The sequence below is a fragment of the Mya arenaria genome, chromosome 8 (genome assembly GCF_026914265.1).
Source record: "Mya arenaria isolate MELC-2E11 chromosome 8, ASM2691426v1".
Taxonomy (NCBI): Eukaryota; Metazoa; Mollusca; class Bivalvia; order Myida; family Myidae; genus Mya; species Mya arenaria.
In genome coordinates, this window is record NC_069129.1 from 27,648,256 (window position 1) to 27,661,303 (window position 13,048).

The window sequence follows — 13,048 nt, forward strand, 5'->3', positions numbered from 1 at the left end:
GTTGCATTGAACTAGAGACACAGATGTATTAACGCCCCATTTACAAGTACATACATCACAAACAGACCACATACGCAACAACATAGCTTTAAATGATAGGATTACCATTTTGGAACGGTGAATGACATCTTAAGTGTGCTCATTCGCTGAATTTAAGACTAAACATGTATTGTAAATTACAAGAAGTTCAAAGGTGCTCAATAGTTCAGCAGAAATTACACGTGAAATTATGACCTATTTAAATTTTGTGCATCCAAGCCTCTGAGTTTCATTTTATTGTCACGACGGTGTTTTGAGAATATCTGGCCTGTAATTAGACGATATCTAATGGCAAACATTCATCAAAAGCGTATTAATTGTACTTGTATATATACATCTACGTCAAATCAAACAAAAACACGTGACATGAAGTTGGATGACAATAAGGTCCACAATAAATTCAACCGAACCACACACTTTGAGCAAGTAATTGTAAAGAAACAGATTCGCCCACCCAGACCAATTTTAAAAATATAAATCAATATTAGATGTTGCACGTATTCTTTTTAACAATCCTTCATCGCGAAGACAGACAGCAATTTACATGCACACCATGCAGATAGACACTATAAATCGCCCCGTTTCCCTTAAGCAGTTTACAACTGAATAAAGAAATAAAACCCCAAGGAAGTAAAAAAAAACATAGTTGTGCAACAAATTAATGATATGAAAATTAGCCTTTCGGTAAGCTTGACATACATCTTGCAAATGTTAGCTTACCTTGCACTTTAAGGTACCAGACCCAGACATAAGGGATTTATGATGCCTGTTTAACCCATATTATAAAGATATTAATTTGTATATCAACTGAAAGGGTTTCGGTTGAAATTTTTAACCGAAACTAATACTAACAATTGTTCCACCTTTTTCATTTAATAAAATGGTTAACGGATCCGCCGCCCAACTATTTCGAAAACTTCCCCCCCCCCTTTAAAAAAAAATGAAAAAAAATAAATATTTTTTTTTTGTATTTTTTTTTTTAAATATTGAAAAAAAGTAAATCAGATTGTTGTTTTTTTGCGCACATGAAATGATGTAAAACCTGTTGCCTATTCCTTTGCAACATAAGGATGCAGTTTTAAAAATTGTTTTCAAAATGGCGGTCTCAATAAAATGGCGGCCTCAATTGAGCGGAGATCATACACAAAAATAAATTCTCTTTTTCAACATACCATCTGCTTTTAAACTATTTGTTTTGTTATAACTGACATCAAGGCTGATGTCTGTATCGATGGTAACAAATCACATATAAACCAGAGTAATTGATAAAATATATTGTCCTGTGTTTGTCCCAGGGGGCATTAATTGTTAAACAAATTATATTGAGACTACTATTCAAGTAATCAAAATCGGGGGTAACTTAAATTTTGTTAAAGCTGCAGAGAAATATCTTAGCTTCAAAGAATTCATTACTAAATATAAAGTCATTTTTATTATTTACATTTCCTTATTCCATTTAATAAGTAATTGTTACATTGTGCTTTTTCTGTTGAGAAGAAGTAGTGCCCAGCAATGAGGAGACACCGGCATATTCATTGTAAGGTTGATATGTGGAAATAGTGTTGCAAATAGGAAAACTCTTGCAGTCAGGATGTGCTTAAAACATAAACAAAAAGTGACAGTAAAACTGAAAATTTGTAATAATATTGACTTAAAATGTGATGTTATTTTAAGGTGGAAGTGTATAAAATGCTTATATAATGATAACATTAATTTGAATTTGAAATAGGTAGGAGAGAAAATTGGACTGTAAAGCCTAACATATGTGTATGGTAAAGTGAACATATCAATATTCATTATAATATCGAAGCATTGAAGACTTTGTGCTGCACTGAAATCAAAACATACTTAAACATTTCAAATGTCATTCATCATATCTATGAACATGTTGCACTTTCTGCAATTTCCATTTCATTTTCTGTGATTTCGATATAATAATGTAAAAGAATGATAAAATAAGTGTTTTCACATGCATTGCCGGGAAAACTCCAAAAATATGAGCGAGTACCTTTATGCATTATGTTCTTCCGGTCATTTATATTACATATGAGTTGTCAAAAACCAAATGCCATTCAGACGATACCCACATGATAAAGGACCAACAGCCATCGACATTCAACATAACAAGCTATCAGTTAACTAGCTTATTTGCTGGTTAGATTCCTTAAACATGTTTTTGGGGGCCCAAGGCCGACTGAATTCAACCTTGCTATCTGTGGAATGAACACAGATGAACTAAATGTAATTAAATTTTTCATTGTTTATTGTCAAATGAAACTATAAATCATTGGCAATTGTAAAGCTTTTAAAGCGATAGTTAGAAATACTATTGGCCATATATTGTAAAGAAAGTCGAAAAACATAAAGGAGTATCGAATACGATCGCTTTAGCTCTGTTGTAGTTTAAAAATTGAAAATATCTGTAAAAAAATCACGAACAATTTTTCCTGAAAATTAAGACAGATGTTGTTTTAACGCTGACTACACCGACAAGAATGCTAAAAATATGATTCAATTTCGGAATTGATCTGGTTGACCGATGACTATCATTCGGAACTCCTCGGCCATTTTAATCGAAAAAAAACGTCTATGGACGGGTTACATACTCAAAAAGTGATACGTTTAAGTCCGCTGCAAGTAGATCGCATAGTTATTTTATTTAGCAGTTAAACTTTATGAGTTAACTCTTAGGAATCTTAATTATGTTTGCAAAAATACACTTCACTAACAATCAATTTAAACTCAGATCAATAAATACAAACCCAAAACACTACATTTAATTAATGATATAATTTAAAAAATACGAACTACTTCAACGGATGTACCGGCATACATCCGAGGTTGTTTTTGATAAAAATGGCCGAGGAGATTCGAATGCGATGACTATATGTCAAGATCACCCTACGCCGTATTGGACATAGTTTAGTCAAAAAGTCTCCACGTGAAACGAGTTCGGTATCTGAAAAGGTGTGCAAGTTATTATAGTTATTTCTTTTTGTCAAATACTGTATTGCAACCCTGGGTAATCAACGCATAAACATTCATTACCGGTCAACAATTACACCATGTAAAATCTCTAGTGTAGTAACATATTCAACTAACCTTCGAACACTAGTCAACCGCTAGTTTACCAGTGCCGTGTATCATTTTTAAAGATATTTCTTGTTAAAGTGACACTGTTATTCAAAATCAATACAGAACAGAACAGAACTTTTATTAGGCATAAACATTAACATGTTCGTAGCCAAATACATATATACAAACACATGTATAAAAACATGAATTTTGAGATGTAAACATTTAACTAATTTCTAAACAATGCAAAATATTAATTATTGATAACAATAATTTAGTCGTGAATATAATAGCTGAAGACGCACAAATATTTAATGACTGGCGAGTGCTTAAAATTTTTCAGTGATCAACTATTGTCCAATAAGGTAGAAATACCGTGTTTTCTTCACCTTTCTTTCAAATTAAACTCGGTATCCTTCATAAGAACATTTGTATCAATGATGGAACTGCTCATTTGGGAGTGCATCTTTAAAATGTAAAAAGGAACTAAAGGAAAAACTAATTGAAGCCAAAGCTTGGACAATTCGAGTTCTTAGCCCGACACGGTCCGTATGAAAATAGAAGGAGTTACGGTTTATTGCGAATGCATTATTTCAGTCTCGAAGTTTGTAGGTGACGTGACCCTAACCCTGGAACTTAACCCTTGAATTATGTTTTCATCAAAAGAATTCAATCCAATCAGGAAAAAAAATAAATAAACACTAGTCTGGTTACCTTTGGCATAAACCTGTTAATTCAATACATTATCGGGGTAACCATCTTATACCGGTCAGTTATAAACACAGACTTATCACTGTGGATAACGAGAAGTAAACACAGGTCCGGTCACCTTTGGCATATACATGTACCTGTAAAATCAATAAATAATCGGGTTAACCATCATATAATGGTCAGTTATAAACACAAACTTATCACTGTGGATTACCACCAGTTTACGTACAGTCTTTTTTTCTACTGAAGCTGAGTTTCACGTGCAAGAGGACAACTATTTTCTTAATTACCTCTGCAAGCATTATGTTGATTGTCCGGTAAGCGCAGTGGTTAGCGCACTCGCTTCTCACCAAGGCGACCCAGGTTCGATTCTCGGCCTGGGCGCATGCGAGTTTGGTAAGTGATCACCAAGCCGGACAAGTGGGTTTTCCCCGGGTACTCCTGTTTCCCCCGCAACACACGACCGCACCCCCGCGTTTCATCGGCCATCGAGAGTGACTTTTGTGCAATTTTAACATGTTAAAGCCTCTATCGGAACGGTAACAATAGAAAATGAGCAAGACTTTCCTATCAAGCTAGATTGATTGATTATATCATTATAATTACCAACTACACACCAATGTACCATGCTGTGATTACCATGTATATAATGATGATTACAATTTATTGCTATTTAAATGTTTACGATTATCCTTTAAATTATATTCTTGAAATAAATGAACATTTTATAGTGGTGTGTCAACTAGCGGAACTGCGCGCGTGTGGACTGGTTGTACAGCCGGGGAAAACTAGTTGATGTTATCACTGTTTTCAGTGCTCTCATCAATTTTTCTTTTTGTAATTGTATGAATATATTAAGGAACAGCTTTTGTAAACACTTGTTCTAATACGTGTACCTATTTTAAACTACATTTTGCATATGCTTCCATGTCACAAGCTCATTGTTATATTTTGTTTTGTTATGTATACTTTGTTATTCATATGGAAAAATAGCTAATTTAGCTTAGGCTGCTTGTTATCATATACCCAACATTAAATAATGATTCTTGTATCTTGTATATGTTCTATTACTAGCGAATTCAGGGGGAGGAGGTCACCCATAAAATACTCCCAAAATACACCATTTCGGACTAGAAATTGATAAAAAAAAAAAAAAATTGGGGGAGAGCCAAACCCCTGTCAACACTTTTAACCAAATAAATTACGTTTCTGAGGGAGGGCCGCAAGTTAAAAGGGAACGCCCCCCTAACTTACGCCCCCTCTAACGTCGAATTCTGGATCCGCCCCATGCGGACTATAACTACCGTGCGGATATATTACAACGCTGTTCACTTTTACCGCACGCTATTTATTGAACGATGATAACATGGTACATAACAGTTACGTAACACACAACCTCGTGATTGAAATAATACATGCACATGTATATAGCTACAGCGTAAGATGTCAATAACTCGAATTGGCGGTGCCGTATCAATCACTTTTATTTGCATCGGTGGTTTTACAACCGTCAATTTATCACAGTAAACAATCGTTTAATAAATGAAAAGCATTAAAGAGACCTCTTGCTCCCAAATAAGATTTTCCAAAATTAATAGTAGTGTTTTAATTTCAAAAAAGGATGAATAAATGTCAAAAACAATTGTTCTTATAAAGGATAACGAGTTTGATTTGAAGAAAATAAGCATATTTAATAACACAGTATTTCTACCTTATGAGACTACAGTATACCGCAGTAAATCTTTTAGCATTCACCAATCATTTAATATGTTTGCACTTTCCGCTATTGAATATGTTTGTTTATAGTTTCCATAAATGCTCTATTAAGTAAGTAGTTCAAGGTTTATCAGTCAAAAATTGTGTTTGTTATACATGTGTATGTATTGATTTTTAATAAGAGTGTCACTTTAACTATTCAACATTTGTTTGCACATGTATACGTTTATAAAAATGATTGATAGTTGCAATTTGTTTCATTCACTCAGCTGCAACCAAGATTAAAAGGTTTAAATGCTTTCAATTTTATTGATGGAGAGAACTTAGTAATACGTATTTAAAACTATTTATTATTGTAAATATATTTATTTGTATACGCGAAAGAAAACGTGCACTTAATTAGGCTATAGGCAGAGGTACTTTTCCACATCTATATTTACTGGAAAAAAACCTACTGAATATTTTGCCATTTTCTGCCTCTTCGCTGTTGGAGGGTTAAGGAGTTATAGCATGCATTAAACGTTATTGCTTTAGATATGAAAAGTAGTGTCTTGTATTCTATGTCATTGACGTTGACCTTGCGCCATCAAACGGGTTTATGTTTAAACTTTCGACCACTGGGCTTGTTTCTGTAGTTTTTCATATAATATTGTTATTGATTTTTTTTCTGAAATATTTGTTAAAACATTAATATTTTATCTTGTTTGATTCTATGGACCATTTCTTTTAAACATATTAGCACAAACAGCAGAAAACTGCCTTTAACGCTACTGTCTATTATTATAGGCCTGTATTGTATCAAATTTTATTATATGCCTATCAATGTTATTTTTCATATCCAACAGTGAAAATGCAGCACGCCGTATTGAAAAATCCGCATCACCATCCTGTCGTTTTCTAATTCCGTAATTCTCATGCACTACCGTGTATAGTCTCAGAACTATTTCGCGTTGCTAAAACTAGCTTGACAAAAAAACTGGTAAAACCTGTCAACATTGATATAAGATACATAAAATTATCTAGCTTTACTCACCCTCCAGAATCATGTAGATATTCAGGAACATAGTTCTTCAAAGAAACATGAGGATACGTACGAAGCAGAGAACACTTCCAATCTATATAGACAACTAGATGTTTGCCATTTCGAAGTTCATAAATTAGGATTACCATAAACATGAGCAGCTCGCCATTACAATGAAGTGGGCGAATTCGCGTCATCGACAGAAATAGCGATTGACTCAATTCTGTATATAATGACCGTCAACAAATCCCACGAATACTCACTTCGTTAAAAAGTTAAAAATGTCCGCGTTACGTCTACAAAAAATGACGATTAGTGTATACTCGTAAAATAAGTACAGTTTCAAACTTTGTTGTTGTTGTTGTTGTTTTTGTGCTGTGACATTAAATAATAGTTTTCGTATTAGCTTTTCTATAATAATATTTGATATATAAAATATTTTCTTCTTATTTTGCTCAATAAAGTGATTCAGTAACTTCTGACTTCGTTTCGCTGTAGTAGCCTCCCTTGACTTCAATACACAAAAGAACGTTACTCAATCATAAGCGCAAGTCATTCCATATTTTGACATTTGACAGATGGCGGTAAATTTTAATCAAATTGAAACCGAAACATAAAAATTCGTTATTTGATTAACAAGTATATAATCACTGGAATATTACAATAAAACGCTTTTCTGGTGACCTGCATCACGTCTCGTTCGGTGAGTAAACATGTATCCGTCTCAGTCTGCGGTCTCGACGGATACGTGTTTACTAACCTCTCGACGTTATACAGGTCACCAGAAGAGCGTCTTAATATCCCCTATGCACGTTATTTTTTTATTTAAAGATGCACTCTTACTCCCAAATAAGATTTACCATCATTAATGTTTTTTTTTAATAAACCAAAAAATTATGAATAGATGTCGAAAACAATGAGGTTTTTTAAGAGATACCGAGCTTAATTTGAAAGAAAGGTGCAGAAAACACGGTATTTCTACCTTATGAGGCGATAGAAGATTGCAGTAGTCTTGAAGCACTCATTAACCATTTAATATTTTGCGAATTCAACTATTAAATTCACGGTTACAATCAGTTATTAATATTTTCCATTATTCAGGAAGTAGAAAAAGGTTTATCGCTCAAAATTTATGTTTGTTTTACATACATATGTAAAATCGGTATTACAATACATTTAATTGCGTTTTATAAGAATTACGCCCTGTGCGTGATTGTGTTTGATTTGGGCGGACATTTTAAAACAGTGAAAAATATCAAATTGATATTTTCACCACCTGAAACAGTGAAATATCAATGTTATTTCACCGAAAAAATATATTTATACTACCGGAAAGCACACACACCGGGATAAGATCCATTTTAGATACGCAGTAAAATGCACCGAAATATAAGTATTTTTTTCCCCATTTCTTATCGTTTTCTGAATATTAAAAATGCTACATTATTTATTCGCAAGTTTGAGTCAAGGGTGTCGTATCAGTCTTACGATGTTTGCTTCTTTAAAGATAAAATTTAATTTAAAAAAGTAAGTAGCCGTATATTTGTTCGTACAATACAATTGTTATAAACATGTTTATCCCAGTAGGGCACGAAGTGCACCTATTCGGAAGTGCCTACGCATCGTCACATGCCTTATTTCTTTTCATTTACACATGACAGTGAATTAAAGCATGGTTATACCACCTCAGACCATTGGCTAGTTTCCATTTTCATATGTTTTGAAGCTGAATGTTTGGTGCTTGAAAAAAACAACAACAGGCTGAACATGCTGGATTTACTTGAATTACTTTTTCACCGCATTATCTGTCCTCGTGCACCGGAAATTGTCATTTTACCGAATAGACAATGGTTACGTTCAACCAATTTTATTTTTCTTAGGAGAAACGTTACTTTTTTTTCTCACGTTGTTAAATGTTAAGTACACAAGTGGAGCTTTCTTCCCATTTATGATGTTGGGGTCGTGAAGAATAAGAAATAGGTGTTATCTTTCATGCATTTTGGTAAATTGACTATATAATATTTAGAAAATTTATTTAGTGGTCTCTAACCTGTATGTGTTTGCCAAATGTCGACTATTCGGCAATTAATCGATTAAGTGAACAAGGAAAACTACAACACAATCGTTTTGAAAGTTTGGACATTCACTTAACTTTCAAACTTTATTTCGAATCAAAACATTGATATTCAGGTTACGAATCCAAACTAAAATACTAAATTGATTCAAACAAAAAACATTATTGGAAACAGATGTCATATAGAATCAAATTTGACTTTATCAATTTTATTGCGTTGTTATGTTGTATTCCATCCTAGCCAATGATGTTGGTAGGCTCGGTTTCAAACAGAAGAAACCCACTGAACATCGTGTGACAGTAGCCGTGAATTTCCCCTTGGCCTGAACTCGCTATCCATACTTCAGAACCTTGCTTCATTTCAAGTGTCCACATTTCTCCGACAGATTCAACTTCAGTTATACCTTGTGCAGAAGAATAGATGCCGTCGATAATAACGCCGTCGTGAACAAAGTTAAGATACAGGGAATGATTTGGTCGTGACATTGCTGATAGGTGAAAGGCATAGACGCCGTTGATTGGTGCGTGGAATATGCCGGTTGAATTGCGGTAGGCTTGGCCATAGTTGGTTATGATACGGTCGAAAATTATCGTTTGATGTGCGCCAAGATTCGTCAAGTCTTTGACTCCAACGCAAGAAGTGAATGCAGTTGGGCCGTTTCCAGCTGTATTAAGACAAGACAATAGTTATTTTTATACATTTAGTCAGGAAATTAATACAGAAAAATAGGTGATTTGTATGTTATCGATCTACCGGTATACTTATCTTTAGTTTATACATGCATAGCAATGATGTATACATTGCATACATACAGTCCAATTGCTTACAACTTAAAACTTATCAAACATAAATAGAACAAGTGGACAACATAAAGTGGAATATATTTGTTTTAACACGGTGATCAAAAATAAGTAATGCATATCGACTGTGATAATAATAATGCTGAAAGGTTATTATAGCTGCAAATGAGTACATACACTCTATTTATCAGATGTAGTACAAAGACAATACCAAAGGCAGTTAGCTGGTTAGGTTCTTGTGTTATATTTAAAGAATATCTGCATCAAACGCTTATATATAAACCGGCCTTGACTTAGTGTTTGCTTCGACCGGCAACCTGTATTTAATTAAAATTGATGTCTTTTATTAATGTGAGGTGTCCACATTGCAAATGTCTCGTTCTCATGTAGTGTAAACGGATTTTACTGCTTGTGGAAGTTCTTGCCCGTTTTACATAAAACATATCGGATAAATGCCGGTACATCAGTAGAAGTACCTTGATAAATTTACATAATTGTATTAATTTATTGTGGTGTTTAAACGTGTTCAAATTTATTGCAAGTGAAATGTGTAATTGCATAAACATTAAGATTCCAAAGAGTACAGTAATTAAGTTAATCAGCTAAATTGAAATTACTACGCGATCTACTTGCATTGTAGTTAGATATATAAAACAACTGACATTGTAAACCGTCCATTAACATCCGAGGTTATTTTCGATGGAAAAAGGCCAAAGAGCCCCAAATGAATTAACCGGGGTTGCTGACGAAGAAACCGCTTTACCTTGACGCTTACCTGCTTGGCGAGCGAATTTATTTCCAATATCGATGTCCGGGATTGCGTGTCGATTTCTTGTAGTCGTATGCTTAAATGAAAAAAAATGGTTTTATAAACATAAATTATAAAGCCGGATATTTATACTGATATGAGTGTTTGATGTATGTTGCTTCTTTCGATGTAGCTTTAATCGCATGAATGATAACAGTATTAGCCAGAGATTGTGAATGTGAAATTGTGTTTATGTATGATTTTTATATATAAACATTTTTTTTTTTCATTTTCACCCTGAAATGCACCGCATAATTTAAGTTTTGATTTTATACGTATCCCATCACTCTTGTCGAAAAGCCAAAGCAAGTAGTGTTGGCTTTGTGTATATGTACGAAGCAATTTGTATGTTCCTGTTGTTTCTGCCAATTGTTTTGAATTATAATAAGCCCATGTGCGTTTGGTTTATGGTCGCTAGGCCCACGGTTCCTCCGTTTTCACCCACAACACAAGACCACACCCTTGCATAACATTGTGCCAATGAGAGTGATTAATATAATGATGTAAAAACTGGTTTCACAATCGTTGTGAAATCAATAAGATTAAACTAAATATAGTTGAGTAGGTAAGTCATGTTCCTTTTTTCTCTCAATAAAGATGTGTTTGAATATCAGTTTGACTTGCAAGAACCTATAAAAGTATCCAATAAATAAAACAAAAAAAAATATTAAAAAATCGAAAACTAAATTGTCGTCGGGTGTATTCCAATTCCATTTGTTAAATGAAGTGTATGGAATTTTCTTCTCTTCATCTGTTTTTGTCAGGAGGTAGAATGGGTAGAATTAGTTTAACAATTCATTTTTACATTTTGAAGTAAATATCACCATGCCCCAATTTCTCGAAACTTCTCAAGTCCCTTATAACAGGATTAAGCTAATCTCACTATTTTTGTTTTTCTATACATGTATTATTCTAAACATTTAATTATGCGAGAGTTTGTATACGTTATGAAGTAAATATTTGTATAATAATCACAATTAACTATTTTTCATTAATCAAAATCGATTTTAAGTATGTATTTTGGCTAATTGAAATAAGCGACATAAGCCGATTAAGCTTAAGAAGTTTCGAGAAATTGGTGCCGCATCACGTAAATAATTCTATTGCAGTATACTATCCGTGTACTGTTTTGTGTGGATGCATTATTAATGTTGCCGCATTACGTGGTCTGAGATAATCAAGGTAATGAATTTGATTAATGTAGGTTGTAAAACCGGAAACATTTTCTTTCCAACGACTAAATACTTTACAAGCTTCATCAAAACAAACCTGGCTCTCGATGTACTTTATCGTTTTCTTCAGGTGCATATTTTCTTCGACAAGGGTTACCACAGCTTTCTCCAGATTAGTAAGTCTTTCGTCAACAACTTTTTGAAATGTATTTTCATTTTCATTGTTAACACATGCAATATGACTTATTGCATTCGTGACCAGAAGGCCAAGGAATATCCATATGTCTGTCATCTTGTTTCCATACATGAATAGAACCACATTCAAACTTCCTTTAATAGATATTATCTATGACCTGGGCACATTTGGTATCGGCGTGCTTTGTAAGATAACGCATGCCTTCAAATACGTAGACATGCTCTCTGGCATAATTTATGTAGAGGTCACTTGTTTGTTTCAGTGTCAGATCGTAAAATATGTCACCGAGTTAGCACCAGATCCGTAGCCATGAGGAAAATATATACTATTGGTATTTATGAGATAATATATTGCACTATTGTACTGAAACAAACATTTTTCTTTTTATACATAACAGTGCATTATTTTTTATTTCACATATAAACTACCAAAAGTGATTCATACACTCATTGCAGATAGTTTACAAACATGAGAGCATTATAAATGCAAAGTATGCAGATACTTTATGCAGGGTCATAATGAATACATATATGAAAACAAAGAATGCACTGAGTTTAAAGTTGTCCGAACGGAATTATACATTGAGTTTCAAATGCTGTTAAAATACAAATAGGATTACATAGAATTATAACATTTTAAAACGTTATCCCAAAAACAAATTTCTCCGGAAGAGAATGTATGTATATATATTAAAAACCTATAAAATATATATCATGTGAGAATTCTCCAATCAATATACGAGAGTGGAAACTGGACGTTTTATTGGGGAACCACTGGATCTTAATATATGCAGATTATGCCAGCTTAATCATATTGAGGACGAGAAATACTTTCTTTTTGAATGCAATCGTTACAGTGATCTGCGTTTGTTATACATGAACAAAATAATTTCACGTCATGATATAGACAGTAAACTATCCATTCTAATGTCCTCATACCCTAGGAAACTATCTAAATATATTGTAAATGCTTACATAAAAAGACGAACTATTATGTACGCTTAATGTGATATTTGATCACTTTTTTTTCTACCGCTCTTGGAACTTACATTGTATCTGTAATACTAACTGTGTTATGATACTTGTCAATTTATGTTATATACCTTATGCCACTTTCATTACACTTAAGATATGGTGACCTATAGACACAATGGGTCGGGTGCAAATGTTTGTATATATGTTATCACAATTCTGTTTGAATTGCACATGTCACAATAATAAACAATTTACTTACTTATACGCCTAAGAAACGAGTGATGAACGTTTACATATTTTTTTAACACTAAGTGCTGAATGATTTTTAAACGTGTATAACAAATATTGATAGTTTCATGAACTATTTTTTCTTTCTACTGATGAAGAGGTTCAGGAATTTTACATAACTCGGTGAATCATTAAATACAGCTTTTATTAATGTTTTTCTCAGATTAAAGAAA

General features: G+C 33.3%; 1 protein-coding gene across 2 annotated transcripts; it reads right to left on the bottom strand.

The window, feature by feature from the left end:
• Positions 1–8,684: 8,684 nt before the first annotated feature.
• On the bottom strand, positions 8,685–11,703 carry LOC128245141 (complement C1q tumor necrosis factor-related protein 3-like). 2 transcript variants are annotated; one of them, XM_052963386.1, is made up of 3 exons: positions 11,515–11,703; positions 10,213–10,282; positions 8,685–9,301 (listed from the first exon to the last, which is right to left on the bottom strand). In XM_052963386.1, the coding sequence occupies exons 1-3, from the start codon at positions 11,551–11,553 to the stop codon at positions 8,874–8,876; spliced, it is 537 nt and encodes a 178-aa protein (XP_052819346.1). In that variant the 5' UTR covers positions 11,554–11,703; the 3' UTR covers positions 8,685–8,873. The 2 variants fall into 2 exon arrangements, with proteins under 2 accessions (XP_052819346.1, XP_052819345.1); XM_052963385.1 differs by having other exon boundaries at positions 10,201–10,282.
• Between the last annotated feature and the right edge of the window lie 1,345 nt (positions 11,704–13,048).

Bases quoted from the DNA above. Each gene is read 5' to 3' on its own strand.
- LOC128245141 (XM_052963385.1), bottom strand. From the start codon at position 11,553: ATGCACCTGAAGAAAACGATAAAGTACATCGAGAGCCAG. The intron at 10,283-11,514 runs GTTTGTTTTGAT...TTTTCATTTAAG, and splicing joins TAAAGTACATCGAGAGCCAG to CATACGACTACAAGAAATCG. The intron at 9,302-10,200 runs GTAAAGCGGTTT...GTCTTAATACAG, and splicing joins CCAAGCAGGTAAGCGTCAAG to CTGGAAACGGCCCAACTGCA.